This window comes from Entelurus aequoreus, linkage group LG01, assembly GCF_033978785.1.
Source record: "Entelurus aequoreus isolate RoL-2023_Sb linkage group LG01, RoL_Eaeq_v1.1, whole genome shotgun sequence".
Taxonomy (NCBI): Eukaryota; Metazoa; Chordata; class Actinopteri; order Syngnathiformes; family Syngnathidae; genus Entelurus; species Entelurus aequoreus.
This window is the reverse complement of record NC_084731.1, coordinates 46,668,182-46,693,025: the sequence shown is the minus strand read 5'-3', so window position 1 is coordinate 46,693,025 and position 24,844 is coordinate 46,668,182. Positions and strand designations below refer to the sequence as shown.

General features: G+C 39.5%; 2 protein-coding genes across 4 annotated transcripts in view; both read right to left on the bottom strand.

The window, feature by feature from the left end:
* Positions 1 to 1,326: 1,326 nt before the first annotated feature.
* Positions 1,327 to 16,344, bottom strand: slc25a20 (solute carrier family 25 member 20). Of its 2 annotated transcripts, none has more exons than XM_062053107.1 (10): positions 16,211 to 16,344; positions 16,005 to 16,121; positions 12,170 to 12,262; positions 10,701 to 10,828; positions 7,995 to 8,085; positions 7,812 to 7,929; positions 6,567 to 6,639; positions 6,388 to 6,497; positions 1,587 to 1,711; positions 1,327 to 1,475 (listed from the first exon to the last, which is right to left on the bottom strand). In XM_062053107.1, the coding sequence occupies exons 2-10, from the start codon at positions 16,107 to 16,109 to the stop codon at positions 1,413 to 1,415; spliced, it is 906 nt and encodes a 301-aa protein (XP_061909091.1). In that variant the 5' UTR covers positions 16,110 to 16,121; positions 16,211 to 16,344; the 3' UTR covers positions 1,327 to 1,412. The 2 variants fall into 2 exon arrangements, with proteins under 2 accessions (XP_061909091.1, XP_061909098.1); XM_062053114.1 differs by having other exon boundaries at positions 16,005 to 16,135; positions 16,211 to 16,339.
* Positions 16,345 to 16,906: 562 nt separating this feature from the next.
* The window catches only part of LOC133653583 (NCK-interacting protein with SH3 domain-like), a 43,036-nt gene continuing 35,098 nt past the window's right edge, over positions 16,907 to 24,844 (bottom strand). Inside the window, exons 11-13 of one of the 2 annotated variants that reach the window (XM_062053015.1) lie at positions 21,549 to 21,638; positions 19,601 to 19,773; positions 16,907 to 18,750 (exon numbers count right to left, since the gene is read on the bottom strand). In XM_062053015.1, the coding sequence (XP_061908999.1) occupies positions 18,532 to 18,750; positions 19,601 to 19,773; positions 21,549 to 21,638 (482 nt within the window). In that variant the 3' untranslated portion in view covers positions 16,907 to 18,531. Of the gene's footprint in view, positions 18,751 to 19,600; positions 19,774 to 21,548; positions 21,639 to 24,844 lie in introns of those variants that run through there. The other variant, XR_009826751.1, reaches the window with a different exon arrangement.

Genomic DNA, 24,844 nt, shown 5'->3' with positions numbered 1-24,844 from the left:
AAAGCGCTTTGAGTACCTTGAAGGTAGAAAAGCGCTATACAAGTATAACCCATTTATCATTTATTTATCAAACGATTCAAAATTTGCAAGAATCAATTTTTTTTTTAAAAACGTGTTTTGGAACATCTAAGCGCATACTTGCATACTTGTCAGCAGCCAAGAGAAGCTTTTCTAACCTGTTTTGAAAAAGTTTTATTATAATTTACATACTCATTCTGAATCAAATCATCCCCCTGAGAATTGGAATCAAATTGAATTGTTGTATGATTCACAACCCTGGTGGCTGCAGTCAAGTATTGCACCTCAATTGCCGTAAGAGATGATTAATCAACCCTGAACACCATAAAGATGTTTGATTGGCGGAGGGTGGGGACAAGGTGTGAAAAAACCCGATATATAATTTTCAAAAATCAATGAAAAAATGTTGTACATTTTTTTTTAAATTAACATGTTTTGAAAAGGTTTCATCATTTTAATACCAAATACTATGTTGCGAGAATCAGAATCGGTTTGAATTGAAAATTGTGTTGAATTAAAAATCGATTGTGAATCGAATCGAGCTAAGAAGCTGGGCAGAGGCAGACTGGGCAGAACGAAAAATGAACACGCATTGTTTCCTGAAAACGTAAAAAACAGACGCACACAACAGCATTCAGACGTAATGTAAATAGAGAGTATAAAATAAATTGAACAGTTTGTTCAGTGCTGCTGTTTTGGTTAGCAACAGCAATTAAACCTTACTGTCAAGATGTGAACTCTAAAGTCCCATCTTAAAACTAATTTGTAAAACTCTTTTCCACCACTTAGCAGTAATGACAATCGGAAAAAAAACAGAAGAAGTCTGGAGCTAAAATCATAAAGAAGTTTCTTAAGCACCAAAAATATGATTTAAGTGGTGAAGCTGTATTTTCATTTGCACTTTAATTTTATGGATAGTTTATATAAAAACATATATTATTATTTTTTATTAATTTAGTTAGAATTTATTTATTTTAGCACTGCATAATGTTTTTTTTCCATGAGTCCATTCTTTAGTATTGGTATTGATTTTGTAATCAGCCTGACCTAAGGCTTGATAATAATCTTTGTGATTGATTTCATATCATTTGAAAATGTTTATCCTGTTAAACTGTAAGTAGGTTGAATATAAATATTGAATTCAATTCTAATCAAAAATAAGACAACTGATTCAGAGGGTAATATTTGAGTGGAAGATTTGGGCCCCAAGGTCAAAACGTTAAGAACCTCTGACCTAGACGACACATTCAGTGATTAACCAAGGCCACTATTTGAGGAAATTCAGTATTTGCGAGTACCGGTAATCATCTTTCCTCCAAAAGACACAATCAAGTATATGAGGAAATGTTTTAAATGACATATCTTGTAAATAATGCTCTTTCATCAAGTTTTCATCACATGTTGGGCGCCAGCCAGTTGAGGAATTTCATCGCTAGTTCGAATCCCAAGAAGCAGGCCTGAAGACAAGTGGACACACAAAGGTTTGTGTGCTTTAAAAACAACCCGCAACAAGAAAAAAGGGTGAAGTTGTAAATATGAAAATGCGTGAGGGGTAGGGTAGCACTCACTGCGTTTGCAGGAAAAGCTCTGAGCATGACGGCAGTGAAGCCTTTGTACAAAGAGCCCACGCCCTCCTCTCTGATCAGCTCACGCAGAACATCACGAAAACCGTTAGGATACTTTCCCTCTGCAGCTGTGTACAAACAAACAGTTGACATTAGATTCATTTTTTACAATGTTGCATCTTGGACTGCAACTTCATTGTTGCCTTGTGAAAAGGAAACATGTTCACCTTTGACACACCTCAGCTACAGTATGTTGCAGAGGACTTTACTTAAGGGCGTACTCTAGGTCCATGAACGTGATAATTGCTTGTATTCCGACACGTAACTTCTTCCCGGAAGTGAAAACCAATGGTGGTCAACCAAGTCGAGACGGCTGTTGTACAGCAAGCATCGCGCAAACTATCTGAGTACACAAGAGGCCGAGCTAGATCTTCCTGCAAAAAGCAATTACAAGCAAAAAATCTAACTATGCAAAGGAATAGAGCCCTGTACTTTATCAAAAAAAGATTTGTCTAGTGATATCAAGGATTATCTGTCGGTCGAGTTCCCAGACATGTGGAACTATCTGGCACAGCAGACACCATTTTACACGACAAAACTGATGAAAACACGGAGAAACATGGACGTCTACAACTTCATTGTGTGTGACTGGATCAAGGAAATTGGTATCAAGACTCTCCCAGATAAATATGCGTAATTTTTCCTCGGGTAAGTTGCATTTCGTGATTTAACTTCGCATCTACAGCCATGTTTGTTGCACGGGCCGTTTAGGAGTATGCATGTTTTTCCCGTCTTTATCAAAATATAAATATAAATGTCAACATTTTGTGTGTGCTGAAAGCTTCATTTCTGATTGCTAACTTTGATAAAAGCTTAACTCTTTTAGGTTTTGCTCACATTTGCTTTCTTTTATTTAGACTCGCTGAGTTGGTGCTTTACGAAACACTCGTAGCAAAAATGCATTTTAGGAAATACAAATAATATCAAGATAATACTTAAATGGGAAATAAACATTTAAAGTATGTCAAACATTTGACGAAGTAATCACTGCAAATTCATACATTTTTCGACTCTGCTCCCTTGGACTGAGTGCGTGCTACTTTTCTTGTTGGAATATTTCTAATCTTTCTATTTTGTGTGGTTCTGATTACTTTTATTATGGAAGGCAGCGGCTGTCATTAATTACTTGTGATACCAACAGTCACATGAAAAAATTATTACACATGAGTGTGTATGATAGTGAGCTAGCGTGCCGTAGGTTTGAGTTTTGGACCAGTTTGAGTCTGACTCATTTGTTTATGAATTATAATTTAAAATCCGCAAGTAAGGATTACATCAGTCATTATATGAATGGTAATTGATTAATAATGATACTATGATGTCATTAAAAAACAATAGTGTTTTATATATTTCCCAAAGATTGCATCCATCCATCTTCTTCCGCTTATCCGAGGTCGGGTCGCGGGGGCAGCAGCCTAAGCAGGGAAGCCCAGACTTCCCTCTCCCCAGCCACTTCGTCCAGCTCTTCCCGGGGGATCCCGAGGCGTTCCCAGGCCAGGCGGGAGACATAGTCTTCCCAACGTGTCCTGGGTCTTCCCCGTGGCCTCCTACCGGTCGGACGTGCCCTAAACACCTCCCTAGGGAGGCGTTCGGGTGGCATCCTGACCAGATGCCCGAACCACCTCATCTGGCTCCTCTCCATGTGGAGGAGCAGCGGCTTTACTTTGAGCTCTCCCCGGATGACAGAGCTTCTCACCCTATCTCTAAGGGAGAGCCCCGCCACCCGGCGGAGGAAACTCATTTCGGCCGCTTGTACCCGTGATCTTGTCCTTTCGGTCATAACTCAAAGCTCATGACCATAGGTGAGGATGGGAACGTAGATCGACCGGTAAATTGAGAGCTTTGCCTTCCGGCTCAGCTCCTTCTTCACCACAACGGATCGATACAGCGTCCGCATTACTGAAGACGCCGCACCGATCCGCCTGTCGATCTCACGATCCACTCTTCCCTCACTCGTGAACAAGACTCCGAGATACTTGAACTCCTCCACCTGGGGCAGGGTCTCCTCCGCAACCTGGAGATGGCACTCCACCCTTTTCCGGGCGAGAACCATGGACTCGGACTTGGAGGTGCTGATTCTCATGCCAATCGCTTCACACTCAGCTGCGAACCGATCCAGTGAGAGCTGAAGATCCTGGCCAGATGAAGCCATCAGGACCACATCATCCGCAAAAAGCAGAGACCTAATCCTGCAGCCACCAAACCAGATCCCCTCAACGCCCTGACTGCGCCGAGAAATTCTGTCCATAAAAGTTATAAACAGAATCGGTGACAAAGGGCAGCCAGCGGAGTCCAACCCTCACTGGAAACGTGTCCGACTTACTGCCGGCAATGCGGACCAAGCTCTGGCACTGATCATACAGGGAGCGGACCGCCACAATCAGACAGTCCGATACCCCATACTCTCTGAGCACTCCCCACAGGACTTCCCGAGGGACACGGTCAAATGCCTTCTCCAAGTCCACAAAACACATGTAGACTGGTTGGGCAAACTCCCATGCACCCTCAAGGACCCTGCCGAGAGTATAGAGCTGGTCCACAGTTCCACGACCAGGACGAAAACCACGCTGTTCCTCCTGAATCCGAGGTTCGACTATCCGGCGTAGCCTCCTCTCCAGTACACCCGAATAGACCTTACCGGGAAGGCTGAGGAGTGTGATCCCACGATAGTTAGTACACACCCTCCGGTTCCCCTTCTTAAGGAGAGGAACCACCACCCCGGTGTGCCAATCCAGAGGTACCGCCCCCGATGTCCACGCGATGCTGCAGAGTCTTGTCAACCATGACAGCCCCACAGCATCCAGAGCCTTAAGGAACTCCGGGCGGATCTCATCTACCCCCGGGGCCTTGCCACCGAGGAGCTTTTTAACTACCTCAGCAACCTCAGCCCCAGAAATAGGAGAGCCCACCACAGATTCCCCAGGCACTGCTTCCTCATAGGAAGACGTGTTGGTGGGATTGAGGAGGTCTTCGAAGTATTCCCTCCACCGATCCACAACATCCGCAGTCGAGGTCAGCAGAACACCATCCTCACCATACACGGTGTTGATAGTGCACTGCTTCCCCTTCCTGAGGCGGCGGATGGTGGTCCAGAATCGCTTCGAAGCCGTCCGGAAGTCGGTTTCCATGGCCTCCCCGAACTCCTCCCATGTCCAAGTTTTTGCCTCCGCGACCGCTGAAGCCGCACACCGCTTGGCCTGTCGGTACCTGTCCGCTGCCTCAGGAGTCCTATGAGCCAAAAGAACCCGGTAGGACTCCTTCTTCAGCTCGACGGCATCCCTCACCGCCGGTGTCCACCAACGGGTTCTAGGATTACCGCCACGACAGGCACTAACTACCTTGCGGCCACAGCTCCAATCAGCCGCCTGGACAATAGAGGCGCGGAACATGGTCCATTCGGACTCAATGTCCAGCACCTCCCTCGTGACATGTTCAAAGTTCTTCCGGAGGTGGGAATTGAAACTCTCTCTGACAGGACACTCTGCCAGATGTTCCCAGCAAACCTTCACAAAGATTTTTTCAGGAAAAAAAAAGATGTTACAGCAGAGATGAAAAGAAAAATAACTTGACTGTGTTGTGGAGACATTTTTTAAAAAGTTGTATTTAGTTAAATTGTATTTTTTTTGTGTGGAACATTTTAAACCGAAAAGGTTTTTGCAATATTGCCAGACAATTGGAACTTTGTTAAAACTGTGACCAGTAGGGAGTTGGGAGGGAAAGTACTCATTTGTCATTTTACCCCAGTAATGTTTAAAACTATTACGGTTCTTGCCGCTACACTATAATTCAGTATTTCCCCAGAATGACTATCCTTGAAAAGCTGGGAAAAGTAGTGTTGATTTGACCATTGACCTCGGCTCGACCTTGATGTTGTAGAGACTATAATTAATGACATTTTAAAAGTAATTTTCAGAACACAGACAGTCACAAAGCATCATGAAACAGTTGGCAGTTTGGTGTTCCTGGCTCAAATCTGTGTGTGTATGTCCTATAATAATGTTTACCTATAAAAACACCGTTGTTAAAGATAAATTATTTTCATGTTGCTGCTGACGTTTAACATATCCTCCTAAACCAGAGCACTTTTTGACATTTTGTACTTTTGTGTTTTTGTTAGCTGAAGAATTGAGCATAGCCATGTTTTTTTAAAGAAGATTGGAGATTATATTAGACTTTTCTTATATTATTTTCAAGCCTTTTACTTTTTTATTATCTGAAAACACCTTGGGATCCTATTATGCAAAACCTACTTTTCTTACTTGTTGGTACCTGTTTTTATGTATTTGGGATCCCCATCAGTCCTGAAAATTTAAAATCAAGGCATGGTGGATATATTTAGTTACGTCGACGGATATTTCCATGTATGGGTTAGTTTATGGGCCAAACTATGTTGGAATATGAGTTTAGATCCATATCGCCCAGCCTTACTCTCGTGTTAGCGACAATGAGAGCACAGTTTAGGGATGTTCTCTGTGTTTAATTGAGCATGACAGTAGGCCTTATGATGGCATATGGTTATATGTATGAGTGCACATGTATATGTTCAGTGTTGATAATGAAATGGTGATATTTGAGACATTTAGTATTGCTACTAAAATTGTTCTGTGCTACAGCCCTGGAACAGACGCTGCTTGACCACCGCGCATATTCAATGAGCCGGACGTGACGTTATTGAAATCCAAGCAACACCCGCCTTGATAGATTTGAAGAATTTTTTTTTTAAATTGATGGACAAACTAAATACCTGTTTGAAAGCGAGACTTAAGCACGTCGGCTGGAATGGCCACAGCCCAGTTGAAGATTCCGGCCATTCCTCCGGCGAAAAGCACGCTGGGAACGCTGAGTTCATTGTGACTGTGAGAGAGACAAAAGCTTTTTCTTTAGCTTCTATAGATTTCAAACAGGGACATTTGTGTTCCTAACCTTTTTCCTGCAGGGGTGAGAAGGTTCTTGAGCCACTCGTATGACGTGAAGTACATGCCGCTTGCTGGAACATCTGCACAGCACACAAACACCCAACTGCTCATTATCATCTTTGGAAAGGCACAATTTGTTTAATATTTATGAAGTATTAATATATAATTATTTTGTATTTAAATTGTGTAAATTAAATAATTCATAGATTTGTTCATATTTTTTATAATACCAATTGTATTATATTTATATGTATTTATAAAAAAAAATTCTTAACACTTTTTTATTACAAATATTTCCCCCCTATGTTTTATCAAAACAAAAGCCAGGTGTCGGAATTGTAGCCCGGAAGACAATTTTGGCCCACGGCTCAATTATTATTGGTTCTCTGCACATTTGTAAACAAAAAATAATTTGTTATTCATTGTTATATTAATAAATAGTACAGTTGTCCCTTGCCACATCACGCATATGTATTTTTATTAAGCATATTCTATGTATTTTGGGCATAAATTAAGAATTTCCAAGCATACATGGCTAAATGGACTAAAATATCAACATTAAAGTAGTATTGGCCACCAGATGAGACCAAACCAATCAAAGTGCAATTTTTAGTCTTGTGGCCACTGATTGGCTCAGGCGGCATTACTACATTGGATTCGAAAAGTGTAGAGGTGCCTATGTGGGTGTTATTACATGTCTAGAGAGCTCTCATAATGTTAAAAACTGTATTTATGGGGCCGTAAACAGTTTTTCTATGCTCTAGCTATGAAAATATTTTATTTATAATGAAATTATATATGGAAATTCATTTAGTATGCTCAGGCCAGGAACCAATTAACAGCACACTAATTTGCTTTGTTACATACGACACAAAGTTAACAGGTGGATATTTTTTCAGACAGCTTAGTTTAAATTGGCTGACACTGGGTTAATTTTAGCATTAGCATAAATAAATGGCCTTCGCTGGCATTATTTTATTATTGTTACATTCTTTATTTTTACATTCTAGTACCCCTCATTATCAAAACTGTAACCTGTCAAACACCGTAAATGAACTTACTATTTTTCGGACATGTTTAATTGTGTAGGTGTGAATGTGTGATTTCAGTTTGTTTGAAACCAATAAAAAAACATTCCCAATACTGTGTGTCTAGCAAGTATACGGTTTCTTTTATCACATCTTTTTAAGCAGCACTAATGTAATTTGTCATTGCGGCGATGTTATTTGAGGGATGGGGTCAAAAGAGGCACCTCTCATGAGAGTGAGTGCAGTGCCTTTGTAGATTCCTCTAATGCCAGACTCTCTGTACAGCTGTTTGACACAGTCCATTGGCCCGGCATACTTCACCTCTCCTGATGATGCCTGGATCTGCCAGCACAAAAAACACATCATCTTAAAGAGCTGAAGGAGGAGGTGGGTTAAGATCCCCTAACCTGTAGGAGGCATTTAATGCGCTCTCCAGGAGTCATGATGGCTGTGGTGAAGATGCCAGACAACATGCCAGCAGCAAACAGTTGTGGATACCTGGAGTTAGCACATATAGAAGTATTACTCTTAATATTATACATTACTCACAGTGTTTGGTTAAAAAAAAATAAAAAACTACACTTATTGTCCCTAGCTCCTTAAATGGCTCAAAGTCCAATAAATATGTGTTCAGACATGCGCCACCATTAAATCATGTCAAACACATCTGAACCACCTAACCTAATATTTGTATTTATCATGATCTTTTTATTCGTTGTGTCATTAAGAAAACACATTGAAAACCTGTTTCCGAGTATTTTAAAAAGGTAAAGGCTGACTAAGATTTACTAGCCATATTTTGTTAGTGTGAAAAATATGTGGTTACAATGTGAGTCAATGAAGGGAATCACAGGTTTAAAAAATAATACTCATAAATAAGGCCTTAAAGGGGAATTGCACTTTTTTGGAATTTTCGTTCACAATCATTATAAAAAACATGACAACGGATGTATTTTTTTGCATTCTAACTCGTAAATAAACGTAAATAAAAGTCTGCTTACAGCGGAACCAATGGGATGCCCATAAAACCAAACAAATAACCATCCAAAAACCACCAACAATACTCCATTTACATTTAGTGACTTGAATCTTAACCAAGCATTAGTGATATCGTTTTAAGTGTTAACGCAGACAAACTATTTATAGCAGCGCCGTGATCACAAACTTGTGTGCCAATATTGACAAGATACTTCCTTGTTTCCTTGCTTATCAAACTTTATTCTACATCATACATCATGCCTTGTACCTGGATAGTAGAAGGACAACAATGTATTCAGACATGGTGGTACACTTTGACAGCCAATTTAGACCCGTAAGTGGCGAGAACGACGCGACAAGACGTTTGGGTCCACCCCTCTTTTCTTCAGAAGGATTATGAGTCAATCTTCATCTAAATGGAAATATATGAACATCCTAGTAGTCTGCATCCTAATGACAGCAGATCACAGTCAGTGATGTTTTATGTTTCATTGGCTCTCATAAAGTCTCCATGCAATGAGGAGTAATCAGTGAAGTTGTAGGAAAAAAAAAAGCAAACGTGATGCGTTTTTTAAATTAATGCGCCGAGTGAGCAAAATACGTAAGAATTAAATGTAATTATAAATGTGCCCGTTACTACATTACATATATCCTTACATTATGTATACAAAACTTTTAAGCCTACTTAAGAACTTTCAGTTTTGGTTTATTTTGGCGGTTACAGTGGACCAAAGTGGTAGTGTTTGGCAGAAGGTGGGCCACATTTCCCATGAGGACTAGCGATTATAGCATCAAACTGACATGATATCTGCTGTAATATTGGCAGAAATATTACGTTTCTAATGGCTATTCTGATGTTAAATAGCAGACACTATCCAGAAATAATCTTGAATTGAGCTACAAACATGACGCTAATGCCAACAATGTATCAGGGCGGATGCGGGTCTAAAGCAAAGAAAGACCGGCGGGAGAGTACTTTCGAAGAAGTAGTGTGTAATCATTTTTGATTTGAACATTAAAAGGTACCTACTAGTTTAGCAGGAACAGAGCCAAGGCAGTTGTCCTTTTTTAGTCTCCTTAGACAAAAATGTTTGTTCCTTGGGTTGTTTTGGAGCTTCGGCAATGAATAGGAGTACCGGTAATTGCACACAGGCGTTCTTCTTATTCTTTTAGTTTTCTTGCGGCCCGCAGGCGTTCGTATCAACTTCCATTTCTTTAACGAAAGGGAGAGTGACGTATGCCGTAAAGCAAGTCAGCACATTTATAGTTTTTTGTGTGCCAGTGTTCCTGCCACCCTCCTCAAAGTTGCTAAGTGCCAGTGAAAGCGATACAGACCCCCTCAGGCCATGACAGAGGTGTCATTCAACTAAGTCGATGTATCATCCAAAAAGTTATCAAAATATTTTATGAAGGTTGAAAAGTTGCTAAGTGCTGCTTTAATGGAGGTGTTTGGATGTTTTTTTAAGGTCTTTATAGGCAAAATAGAGCGGACCTTTGATCGCATTTATTTACTATTTAGAATGCATTTAAAACACAAATACATCCGTCGTCATGTCTTTTATAATGTTTGTGAACGAAAAACTGTACAGTTCCCCATTAAAGTTGGCCAATATATTGACAATCAATGTACGCCTTTGTCTGACCAATGTGCAGCGGGGCTTAAAACAAAAAAGAAAGACTTATGACCAGAGCTGCTAAAAAAAGATTCACATGCAAATTACGATTATTATTTATTCTGATTCTAAATTGCTCCCTAATTTGAGAATTAAAAAAATAATAAGTGTATTTAAAAAATATATGTTTTTAGATTATTATATTATTATTATTATTGATACTGTTAATTTTATACTTACTTGGTTTTCCTTCTTTTTTGGTATTGTTTTTTTTGTCTTCTTTTCTCTATTTCTATCCTAATTGTTCTAAAGCTAAAAAAATACTTTTAATTCAACAATTCGCATATAAGTCATATGTCAGTCACTAAGAGGAGCTTTTGTAACCTGTCCCTGTTTTGAAAAGGTTTTATTATAATTGATTTACTATACATTATGAGAACCGTGTTGAATCGAATAGTCACCCCAAGAATTTGAATCAAATTGCGGGTTGCCCAAAGAGTCCCACCTCTACCTATGACCTACGTGAGAATATCCTCAGGGCTTTTTTGCTGCAGCTTCTTGCCCAAACCGAATCCAAAGAAACACACGGCAAACATGGGCGTGACTCCGATGACGGGCGCTGCCATGCCTTTGTAGAGCCCCTTCACTCCCTGCAAAAAGGGGCAGGGGTAGGGGTAAATGAGGAGTCACTGTCAGTGAAGAATGAAACCTGCATTTCCTTAAACAGTGGAATAACTAGTGGCCTTACCTCACGTAGACACTTTGTTTATTCCACCAAGTAAAACATTTAACTACCTTAAAAATGGTAAAAATATATAAATATTCATATGTTTAAAAATTTTAAAAAAGTGACATTCAAGGCGGCTATTATAGTGTGAAAAGTATTATTTTTTAAAGTTGCGATATGTTTGTTACTATGCATTAGTACAATAGTACATCAGCTTACAAGCTCATTTGGTTCTGTGACGGAGCTCTTAACTCAAAACACTTGCATCTCAAGTCAAAGAAGCCCATTGATATTAATTGAAATATATTTAATCAGTGTTTGGCCAGCCGAAAACGCCACAATTTGAACATATAACATGCCCTTTTAAAAGAAAAACTAACTTATAAATAGGAAATATTGTATTAAAAACAATACAATAGAGTGTACTACTAAAAGGTACAGTAGCTTTATGAAGTAATGTAATAATAATGTACAGCATCTACCTTGGAGAGTGGAAGCTCTCTCCTTTCAGCTGCTTTTCCGTCAAACACACCTTTAGCAGCGTTTCTTTAATTTAATGGATAAATGTCCACCCTTTAGATATTATTTTTATATACTTGGCTGGCGTTCGACTCTTCCTGCTTCACTTTGGTGCAGGCTAGCAGTGCTACACTCGAATTGCTTCGCCAAGTTGGCTACACAATTGATCATGTTTTTGAAGATGTATTTCTCTAATTCAATGAATATCTTCCTGTTTTTCTCAAAACTGTCCTTTTTCCTCACCCTGTTTAGAAAAACAGAGTTATGTTCATATAAGTTAATGCTAACAAATAAGACCTAATAATGTGGCGGATCTTACGGCTTTCACTGTGCTATTTGCTTTGCCAACTAATAGCGGGGGTGCGGGCAACTCCAATTTTGGCTTCCGACCCTGCTTTTGCTTGCAGCATAACAATAAGCAAAGAGACAGCCTTTATCTCAAAACACTCTTAAATTGGGGCACTTTTAAGTTGAGGCACCACTGTATTAACATTTCAACTTTTTCACATTGTGTCATTAGCCATTTAAAAAAAATATTTTCACCATCTATGTTGTTTTTTATTTTATTTCTACAACGTGCCACTGACCAATAGAAAACGAACTGCAGGCCACAAGTAGTAGCAGTTTGAGAACCACAGAAACCTGATATTCCCTGCAGTTGAGAAAATAAACAACCCATTGCCACTATATGAGGAAATGCAGCAGTAGTAGTAGTAGTGGTAGTTACGGTATTCGGAATGCTCACCTCTTTGGCTAAAGTCTTTTTAAAACAATCAATGGTCCCAGCATACATCAGACTCTCTCCTGGTTTGGGCTTTGCTTGAGTCTGTAAACGCACCTGCGTGAAGACATTTGCATGAAGTTAAAAAAAGCTAAAACCTTAAAACAGATGTACTGCTTTTTTCATAAACAACAGTGCAGTATGTGTATGATTGTGGCTGTGGTTGATGTTGCGACTGTAATGGACTTAAATGCAGCACGGTTGTACACTATCACCACCACCATTATAAACACCATGACTGAAAATGTAATGCATACATCAACTAGCAGTGGTATAGCACAGGGCTATTCAACTACATAATGACAAGGGCCGCAGTTTCAAGAGCCCAAGGGCTCAGGGAACGGACATTGAAATGTGGATGTTTCGTCAAAAAGAGCCTACGCAGGTTATATTCCGCTGAGACTGCGTTTACTTAATTGCAAAGTAAACACTTGGGCTTTCACACTGCACTGTCAATAAATTCATTATTCTGCTCTCGCTAATCGTTTCCAGCGCGTGCACAGTTAAAAGCATTAACAAACAGAATCTCTGGCAGTTTTGTTGAGGATTGATGTTCCTTCTTTTGCATTGTTTTCCTTCCTCAATTTTATTTCTTTACACTCATTCCTTCATTTAGGTTTGTAAGACTGAAAATATATAAATAACGTATACATAACATCCGTTGTGTATTTTACATAAATATTGTCCATTGTGTATTTTGCATAAATCAAATAGAAGGTTTCGTGTTAATATACCCACACAATGAACTACAAATGTTTACACATATAGAAATTACACAACATTCACACACCAAACATTGCACACAATGTATGTGACTTACCAGAGTTAAACCTAAGGTGTAGCGTTGTCGCCCTCTACTGGTCAAATTTAGCGCTACATGTATTAAACGAGGTTTGGTATGCATTTGCTCTCAGACAAATACCAACATAACCACGAACACAAAAGACATCACCATGTCAGCAATTTCAATACAAAACAAACTAAAAATATTTATACACAAATTATATCTACTTACAAATGTTTGACCGAGTTTTGTGATGAAGCTTACACGCTAGGATTTCTACCATTGTTGCTGCTTGTCTGGATCAATGTGTCCATCGCTTCAAAAGTCAGCCAAAAAACAATTACTCGAGCACTTGCTCGGGACAGAACAATCATAATTTGTTGTGTCGTTGTTGTTAAACGTCAGAGTTTTGCTATTTATTTAGATTTTTTTTCAGGGTTGAATGAGTAGTCTTCTTCTACTCACGCCACTGCTGCTTCATTGTGACACATCTCGCTGTTTTGGGCGATGTTCGGCGGGCCAAATGAAAAGCAGACCGCCAGTTGAATTGGCCTGGTATAGGATGATCAATAAGTAGAATGAAAAACAGGTCTGCATTGAGCTAGAATGCCCTCATGATAAAGTGGGTCAAAGTGCAGCAGCGACATGGGGAAGGCTGTGTTTCACTTCTGCGCACACTTCCACACAGCATTTTGACTGCATCACTGTGTTCCAGTGAGGAGTAATTGGGCTGTCATACTCAAATGTTGTATTTAAAACATCAAACGGTGAGTATGCAGCGATGCGCCCTAAATACCCTCAATCATCACTTTTACAAAATCTCCCATCCCCACTTTTTTCTGGAACATTGCTTCACTTTTAAATACGTTTGATACACTAATTGATATGAAAGCAATGGCCTTATTTCTACAATGTAATTGACGTAAATACAACACATTGTAAAACTTTCATTTCGCAACTCAAGAGCCATGTCACATAAGGCAAAGAGTTTCTCTTTTCACGCTGAATTGACATAATTGTAGTTTGCATAATTGGCTGAGATGCACGAGCAAAAAGCTAGTAAAAAACATGAAAAGGATAACAAATGTGTTTAAACCTACAAATAAGACGCAAACTTGAGCTTGCCATCATGAGGCATTTTTAGACAGTGGAGCGACCCACAGTAGCAGCACCTGTTGCTCGTTGACAACAGCGATACTGCTTTTGTTTCAGTCTCCAAAATACTTTCTTTTTTTTCCTTTTCTTTTTTTAAGAGTATCTAGAGAGGTTTGAAAACCTGCAAAGTCACTACATTGGTAACATTGATCCCTATCGCTACGTCTTCTTATTCTCTGGCACACCAGGTGCATTTCAATATGTTTATGAGCAAGGGTGAACAGGTTGTGCCAAATCTACTTGAGGCGGTCTTAATTTTTTTGTGGTGGGCCGCCACAAATAATCAACCGTTTTAATGCATGACAATTGTGGATGTGAGTGTGAATGTTGTCTATCTGTGTTTGCCCTGTGATGAGGTGGCGACTTGTCCAGGGTGTACCCCGCCTTCTGCCCAAATGCAGCTGAGATGGGCTCCAGCACCCCCCGCAATCCCGAACGGGACAAGCGGTAGAAAATGGATGGATGGAATTGTACAGATGACATTACTTTCCATAATTCCATTGCGATTGTTGTACGTGTGAGATCCGTTTTGTATTTCATTGTTACTCAAACTAAAAATCTATTTTTGAAAAAGCAATCATCGCCATCTTGGCGGGACTAACTCAAACGGCCGCAATTCAGAATTAAAAAGGAGACCAGACAAGTACCGATTCTGTTCATAACTTTTATGGACAGAATTTCTAGGCGCAGTCAGGGCGTTGAGGGGATCTGGTTTGGTGGCTGCAGGATTAGGTCTCTGCTTTTTGCAGATGATGTGGTCCTGATGGCTTCATCTGGCCAGGATCTTCAGCTCTCACTGGATCGGTTCGCAGCTGAGTGTGAAGCGACTGGGATGAGAATCAGCACCTCCAAGTCCGAGTCCATGGTTCTCGCCCGGAAAAGGGTGGAGTGCCATCTCCGGGTTGCGGAGGAGACCCTGCCCCAAGTGGAGGAGTTCAAGTACCTCGGAGTCTTGTTCACGAGTGAGGGAAGAGTGGATCGTGAGATCGACAGGCGGATCGGTGCGGCGTCTTCAGTAATGCGGACGCTGTATCGATCCGTTGTGGTGAAGAAGGAGCTGAGCCGGAAGGCAAAGCTCTCAATTTACCGGTCGATCTATGTTCCCAACCTCACCTATGGTCATGAGCTTTGGGTTATGACCGAAAGGACAAGATCACGGGTACAAGCGGCCGAAATGAGTTTCCTCCGCCTGGTGGTGGGGTGAGAAGCTCTGCCATCCGGGAGGGGCTCAAAGTAAAGCCGCTGCTCCTCCACATCGAGAGGAACCAGATGAGGTGGTTCGGGCATCTGGTCAGGATGCTACCCGAACACCTCCCTAGGGAGGTGTTTAGGGCACGTCCGACCGGTAGGAGGCCACGCGGAAGACCCAGGACACGTTGGGAAGACTATATCTCTCGGCTGGCCTGGGAACGCCTCGGGATCCCCTGGGAAGAGCTGGACGAAGTGGTTGGGGAGAGGGAAGTCTGGGCTTCCCTGCTTAGGCTGCTGCCCCCGCGACCCGACCTCAGATAAGCGGAAGAAGATGGATGGATGGATGGACCAGACAAGTGCAAGGAAGTGGATAAATGATGTGATGGTCATTTCCGATATGTGGATTTTCACTGTCAACATTTTAAATTCTCACAGTAAGTACACCATGTACTTAATGAAGCTTAAATACGAATTAAAACACAGAATTGTGACTTTTCGGCTAAATAAAAGCCATGATAACCTTTAAAGTGGGAACCATGTTGCTAATGTCCAGTCGCTGTTTTCCTGTTTGTACCGGATATCCTTCAAATGTGACACAATGTACAACAGTGCAATAATAAACATTATTTAAAAAATAATAATTATAGACAAAAACACATATGATTTTACTTTAATTGTGTCGAGAGGGTGACCCGCAAAGACGAGGCAGACTCCACCGAAACCTCCAGCGAAGAAGTTCTTCATGGGACTGATTGGCTGCGGCTGTTTCGACATTTTGGACTTACGCTTTTGGAGGAATACAACACAAACAGAAACAAATAAAGGTGACGATAGATATTAATGGTCGGAATATAAATATGAGAGAGATAACTCACTTGGTTGTTCGCAGCTGAAGGAGAAACTGTCCCGGTTAATCACTGAACCTTTCACCCACTTACTGAGCCGGATACATTTGACTGCAACACGTCACACACACCGGTGAGTCCGGTGCGTCACGGTTGGTTTTCCGGGTTAAACACGGTTTAGTTGAGGAATTAACTTTATCCGGTTTGCAAACATATTAAGAATTTAAATAAAAATACGACGAAGTTTTTTTTTAGTTCATGGCCCAAATATTTATATTGTTGCCCATGGATTCCGTGAGTGTTAAAACTATTACATCATTGAAAAGGTTGATCTAAAATAGTTATAATACATAGGCAATATTAAATATGGTTGCGGTGGCCAGATAGATCTAAATATCAATATTTTTGTTTTGTTTAAATATTTCTCAATTGTAACTTTTTGTATGTAATAAATTGAATAATTTAATAATATGTTGTATTTTGTTGGTACAGTCTTATATTGTTAAATAATAACATATATTTGCAATAAAGCGTCGTCCTCTGTTTTATTCCGATTAGAATCATAATAAAGAAAATAAAGGCAAAATTTCTAAATCATTAATGATGAAAATTTTCAGTATTTCTGCAATATTGGCCCCTGTTTATACATTTTTAATATTAGTTAATAATCACATACTAATTGTACTGTGTCAATTTGTCAAATATGCCACAACAAACAACTTCCACTTTTAAAAATAACTTTATTAGTTTTACTCTTGAATGATGTTTTATGTAAACAAGGAAGAGGACATGTTCACTTCTTTCACCCTTGCTGTAAACTCACAAATGGTTGACTTTTGAACACAATAAAAACACTGATATCACTGCAGGATTATGTCCACAATATAAAAATAATGTAACCATGTCACAGACACAAAAAAAGATAACGTCAACTTGTAAAATAAAAGAACACCACTGATTATGATACAATGTGAATAAATCATGTAAAAATTTTAAAATATTAACCTTTAATAACGTTGTCTTGAGTTTCAGTGGGTGATAACAGCTGTGTTCGCTCACATATTAAGTACAGAATGTCAGAAGAAGTTACACACCTCTATTGGAGTTTAAAAGCAGCAATGTGGAAAAACAAGGACTTTAGGCCCCTAAGATATGACCCTGATGCTTGAGGAGCTTTGTATGAGTAAGTACACAACTTAATGATATGCGCCAACATGTTAATCTGGTTCTGCTTGATTGTAAGCTTCAGGAATAATGAATGATACAAGTTAGTCCAGTCAGAAACTTGGATGACCTGCCTTAGGCAGGGTAAAGTCAGTTTTAAAAGAATATAAAAATAATTTCTTTAAGGAAAATAATGCTCTCAGTGGCTCACATTACTCTTATAGTCATTACATGGCACTATTGCAAAAGGTTATGTGCATTTTTGGTTAATTTATGTTACTTTCAAAGTCCCATATTATGCAAAATACTAGATCCTATTTAGGAACGCAAAAAAAGGCTTCGCTACACATCTTAAAATGCCAACCATCCATCAATCAGCTACAAACAACATTTTTTGATTATGTTGTTTTTCTACGGCAAATATGATAACCTAGCATGACCTCGCTGTTAAAATGTGAGCATAATGTTAGCATGTAGCTCACATAGCTATGTTAGTGTTACTAATGTTTGTGTCCTCCTTTCACACTCCTTAATGTTACGTTGGATGTAATGTTTGGTATCTACTATGCTGGACAAAAGTGGATAAAGAGCAGTATAGCACTTCTAAGCGAGTTGGCGTGGATAAACATAGCTCATTAGCATTAAAGCTACACACACACAGCACTGTTAAATGTCTGAATCTTAGCATTTAGGCTAGATTTAGGACAACACAATTCCAAGACACTATTGTGGCACCTCTGATACTTATTCAAAATTAAAAATGGCATGATATGGGACCTTTAAGTAACAAAAAAGCAACTATTAGGGCTCATTATTGCGAACAAATCACTGTCAAACAGCTTTTTGTTTTGGCCGATTCTATATTACAGCTAAGACTAAACCTCACTGACATTTTGTGCATTTTCTCAACACTCAAGCAAGCACAACACATCATTCAAAAATAATAGTCATCATTCGAAATGGTCAAATCTGTAAGAATTCCCCCACACCGCATGCATACTGCAGCAGTGGACTACGCGTCCTAGGAAACACTGGCATTAGTAGTAATTGCATCTATCAGCATACTTTGAGTGAATGGCACTCAGCATCCAAAAGGGCATTATTTTCTACACTGTGCCTCCCTGCAGTGGACTATTGTGTGTAAGTGAATGTGTAAGTGTATAAGCGTGCGTGTGATACTGCTATGGTTAGACTTGGTTCATCTGCGGGAACTCTTTGTAAATCTGCTGTACAATTAGCTTATCCATCTGTTTCGCTGTAGCAGTCCCTTCATCTTCGCCAGGGTCGTCTTCCTCCCTGAGAATACCCTGCAACGCCCCCTGCAAGTCGGAGAGCCGGTGCTGGTGCTCGAAGTAATCGGTTGAGCCCATGATGGAGTGCATGAGGGAGAGATACTCCATCCGCAGCTGTGAACACAGATAGTGAGAATAAAGTAAGGAAATGGGGGATACTTCAGGAAATATTGGCTTTATGGCTGCACAACACTGTGGAAAGAGAAAGTATTAAACAAGTGTATGTTTTCTAATGGAAAAAAAAGTTTAAAAAAAAATTGTTTTTTAAAAATTTAGCAGAAATAAATAAATAAATAAATTGGAGACCAGCCAAGTGCAAGGAAGTGGATAAATAATGTGATAATATTAGTGATAATATTATCATATTGTAGGTGTTTATTACACTTTGCATTCATATTTTGCACGCAAGATCTCCCCCAATGGGGTCAAATAAAAAGTTTTAGAAACTTGCACACTAAAATAATTCATAACAATTACAGAAAAATACTGAAGCTACGTTTGCTTTAATGACAAATTACATTTTATTTACACAATTATCTAAAAAATAAGTAACCCAAGTAAGAAACTTGTCTTCCTTATTGTTTTATGTATATTACTTGCTAAGTTGTTACTGTTGCTGGGTTACAACCCTGAATGTATCACTCAGAGTTTGACAACTTTTTAAAAATATATATACTGCAGCATATTCTAAGACTTTTTTCTTAATTACAGTAAATATATTTTAAATTATTATTTCCTTTGATCATCACCTTTCTTCACTGATTGGTCGGGAGAAATCTCATGGCTCTACTCAACTTCAGTTTAAGTTATTAAACATTAGTGTTAAATTAATAACTAGCATTTCAAAAGACTCCCATCCATGTAAAAGTCAATCTGATTAAATCTTTCATTTATCGGTATGAGTAGTAAGTAGCCTGGAAGTGGCATTAGGCTTCATCACTAACCAAAACCAAAAAAAACTTACTTTATCTCCAGGTGAAAGATCAGAGATCTGCCTCACGGCGATGTCAATCATCACCATCATGTCCGTGCGGTAGAAGATGTTGGCCGTCTCTCGAATAGCGAAGACGTCCTGCAGGAATTTCAGCACCGAGTGCGGGGCGGGTGGCATGTGTTTGAACATGCATACTGGGTCATCTGCACAGGATAACATGCAGTGTTACTGAACTATGCAGTGATGTCATGCGGTGAACAGTGTAGTGATGTAATGTAGTGGACAATGTAGTGATGTAATGTAGTAGGATAATATAGTGAACAATGGAGTGATGTCATGTAGTGATGAAGTGAACAATGTAGTGGTGTCATGTAAGCAATGTAGTGGGGCGGCGTGGCTCGGTTGGTAGAGCAACTTCAGGGTTCCAGGTTCGATCCCCGCTTCCGCCATCCTAGCCACTGCCCTTGTGCCCTTGGGCAAGACACTTTACCCACCTGCTCCCAGTGCCACCCTCACTTGTTTAAATGTAACTTAGATAATGGTTTAAGTGCTATATAAATATAATCAAATTACCGGTAACTTCAGTGGTGCAATGTAGTTAAAAATTGTAGCGTTGACATGCAGTGAACCATGTGGTGAACAGTGTAGTGATTTAATGTAGTGAAGAATGTAGTGATGAAGTGAACAATGTAGTCATGTCATTTAGTGATGAAGCAAGCAATGTAGTGGTGTAATGTAGTGAACAATGTAGTGGACAATGTAGTGATGTAATGTAGTAAACTATGTTGTGATGTCAAGTAGTGATGAAGTGAACAATGTAGTCATGTCATTTAGTGATGAAGCAAGCAATGTAGTGGTGTAATGTAGTGAACAATGTAGTGGACAATGTAGTGATGTAATGTAGTAAACTATGTTGTGATGTCAAGTAGTGATGAAGTGAACAATGTAGCAACGTAATGTAATAAGCAATGTAGAGGTGTAACTTAGTGAACAATGTAATGTTGTCATACACTGAACAATGTGGTATACAATGTAGTGATGTAATTTAGTAAGCAATGTAGTGGTGTAATGTAGTGAACAATGTAGTCATGTCATGTAGTGATGAAGTGAACAATGTAGTGATGTCATGGAGTTAACAATGTAGTGATGTCATGTAGTGATGAAGCAAAAACATAGTGAAATAATGTAGTGAACATGTAGTGATGTAATGTAGTAAACAATGTAGTGACGTCAAGTAGTGATGGAACAATGTAGTGATGTAATGTAGTGACGAAGCAAACAATGTAGTGAAGTAATGAGGTGAACAATGTAGTGATGCGATGTAGTAAAGAATGTAGTGATGTCATGCAGTGCTGAAACAAACAGCATAGTGCAATAATGTAGTGATGTAATGTAGTAAACAATGTAGTGATGTCAAGTAGTGATGGAACAATGTAGTGATGTAATGTAGTGATGAAGCAAACAATGTAGTGAAGTAATGTGGGGAACAATGTAGTGATGCAATGTAGTAAACAATGCAGTGATGTCAAGTAGTGATGAAGTGAACAATGTAGTGATGTAATGAGGTCAGCAATGTAGTGGTGTAATGTTGTGAACAATGTATTGATGTCATGTACTGATGAAGTGAACAATGTAGTGATGAGGCAAACAAAATGTAGTAAGCAATGTAGAGGTGTAATGTAGTAAGCAATGTAATGTAGTGAACAATGTATTGATGTTATGTAGTGGTTAAGTGAACAATGACATGATGTCATGTAGTGAAAAACGTAGTGATGTCAGGTAGTGATGAAGCTAATAATGTAGTGACGTGATAAAATACAGTTGTGTAGTGTTGTGAAAAATGTAGTGATGTAATGCGGTAAAAAATGTAGTAATAAACATTATAGTGATGTGATGTAATAAACAATGCAGCAATGTATCGTAGTGAACAATGTAGTGATGTGATTTAGTGAGTAAGGGAGTTAATCAAATATATCACCTCCTCTATTGAGGAGCAGCAGGACTTTCTCAGACAGAATCTTGACATTTTTCTTCTTCAGCTGCTGCATGATCACGTTGTTCCTCGGCACTGCAGGACAAAAACAAACACAAGTCATCACTGTAAGGTCTTGGTACGGTTTAGTGCAGTTTTGAATTGTAATACTTGGTTTGGCTTGAGTTTCCACTGAGGGTTGTGTACATGTGATGGCGATAGCTGCATGTGACATCTTAGCAGGCAACAGTGCACAGAGCAGCCAACGAGGTGAAAAAAATTATGTACTGCTTTTAATATGTCGCAAAAAAGTTACATTTCTTTATTTCAATGTTCATGCTTTTTCTATTTACCATCACTGGTAACCTTCTGTGGTAACATCACAGGAAAATACACAAAAAAGTCAAAGAAAAAGCGAAAGATGCTTGCATGGCCGTTGCTAGCAATTCTGGGCTCCCTGAAAGAACATCGGTGTGGGCCTCTATACCCAATTCATTGCCATTTCAATTTTCTTGTTTTACAGTGTTCTTAACAATGCCGTAATACATTCAATTTGTTTCCTTTTTTACAATTAACAAAAACTGGGGGAGGATGAGTCCAACCGGACGGAATTACTGGTAATGACCCAAGCAAATGGACAACAGATTATGAGTGCACCTGTATAGATGGCAAGGTCTACAAGAACTCGAAGATCCACCAGACTAAGTTGGCCTGCCTTGAGGGTAACAAGTGAAGTGAAGCTCGGGAACGGCAGCTGATACAAGTCTTTGTTGGGCCAGCTGCAGAACCTGGTCAGACGGAGGAGGAGCCAGGTCCGGAGTCTCCCCACGGTACTTAGATGGAACGTTGGTGTGAAATTTGTTGACCAAAAATTTTTTTAGAAGGGGCCATTATTAAAATGATTAAAATTAGAATATTGTGTGACTTGTGGCTTTTTTATATTCAAATTCATTCGTATGAATATATTTGTTAGTTCAGTTTATGCATAATCATTTTGTCATAGAAGCTACTGGGGGCTGTGTGTGGGCCCCAGGAGGCTGTGTGTGGTCTCCAGGGGGCTGTGTGTGGGCCCCACGGGGCTGTGGTCCCTCAGAATTGTCATCACCTTTCCCCCCAATACGACGTCTCTGGGCCCCGAGGTCAAAAAGGTTAAAAACCCTGCTCGCTTGGCATTCTCTCGATGAGCTTCAAGCACACCTGTGAAGTGAAAACCATTTCAGGTGACTACCTCTTGAAGCTCATAGAGAGAATGCCAAGAGTGTGCAAAGCAATAATCAGAGCAAAGGGTGGATAGTTTGAAGAAACTATATTATAAAACATGTTTTCAGTTATTTCACCTTTTTTTGTTAAGTACATAACTCCACTTGTGTTCATTCATAGTTTTGATGCCTTCAGTGACAATATACAATGTAAATAGTCATGAAAATAAAGAAAACGCATTGAATGAAAAGGTGTGTCCAAATTTTTGGCCTGTAGTGTATATATATACACTACCGTTCAAAAGTTTGGGGTCACCCAAACAATTTTGTGGAATAGCCTTCATTACTAAGAACAAGAATAGACTGTCGAGTTTCAGATGAAAGTTGTCTTTTTCTGGCCATTTTGAGCGTTTAATTGACCCCACAAATGTGATGCTCCAGAAACTCAATCTGCTCAAAGGAAGGTCAGTTTTGTAGCTTCTGTAACGAGCTAAACTGTTTTCAGATGTGTGAACATGATTGCACAAGGGTTTTCTAATCATCAATTAGCCTTCTGAGCCAATGAGCAAACACATTGTACCATTAGAACACTGGAGTGATAGTTGCTGGAAATGGGCCTCTATACACCTATGTAGATATTGCACCAAAAACCAGACATTTGCAGCTAGAATAGTCATTTACCACATTAGCAATGTATAGAGTGTACTTCTTTAAAGTTAAGACTAGTTTAAAGTTATCTTCATTGAAAAATAAGGACATTTTAATGTGACCCCAAACTTTTGAACGGTAGTGTATATATATATATATATATATATATATATATATATATATATATATATATATATATATATATATATATATATAGATAGATAGATAGTGAAGTGAAGTGTGAAGTGAAGTGAATTACATTTATATAGCGCTTTTTCTCAAGTGACTCAAAGCGCTTTACATAGTGAAACCCAATATATAAGTTACATTCAAACCAGTGTGGGTGGCACTGGGAGCAGGTGGGTAAAGTGTCTTGCCCAAGGACACAACGGCAGTGACTAGGATGGCGGAAGCGGGGATCGAACCTGCAACCCTCAAGTTGCTGGCACGGCCGCTCTACCAACCGAGCTATACCGCCCCAGATAGATAGATAGATAGATAGATAGATAGATAGATAGATAGATAGATAGATAGATAGATAGATAGATAGATAGATAGATAGATAGATAGATAGATAGATGGATAGATAGATAGATAGATAGAAAGATACCAGTGGCGTGCAGTCACTAGAGGCAGGGGAGGCACGGCCTCACCTGCCATCATGGAAAGAAAAAAAAAAGTAAAAAGAAAAAAAAAATAATTAAATTGTTATATGTATCCAGTGATTATACTAAAGTTATTTTCCATTTAACTTCACCAGTTTTAGACTATTTTTATTTTTATTTTCACATTTGCCGTTCAAATACTGAGAAGAGATGGTGCGGTGATCAGTAGCCAGTTGAGGCACGTCACCGCGTTGTGCCTCAACATGGATTGTGCGCAATGACTCGGCTAACTGCTGGCCTGCTGTGCAGTGAGACCGTATTGCTATATGAATTATATTATACATTTCCATAGTTTAGTTAGCTGAGGTATATAATGTACAGTGTATTTTGTCAACAACTGTATGTGTGTAACGTATTTCTTGTGCTGAGCGATCATAAAACTCTGCTGCGAAGACGCACTGTGAGAGGCTCGTCTCATAACCCCGCCTCCTGGTGCCAAGCATCTCCGCCGCAGAATGCACCGCCCGACGGGAGCGCCACACCAACCAAATCCCACACCCAAACCCTCCACGTGCAAGACCGAATCCACCCAAAAAAAGTCACTTAACAAGAAGCCAAAAAGTGCAAAAACAACAATGCTCGCGCTGGAGGAGCCGCGAACGACCGCAGGGACACAACATTAGGTACACCTGCAGACTGCAGCACGGATTTCATATTTCATTCATTCACAACTCCTCCATCACGAACACCACTGTTCCCGCACTTATAAGTAAAGGTAAGACCATAATAACATTTTTTTTAATTAAATGTGCTTATTTGTGTGCTACAGTTTGTAAGTGTAAAGTTAAAG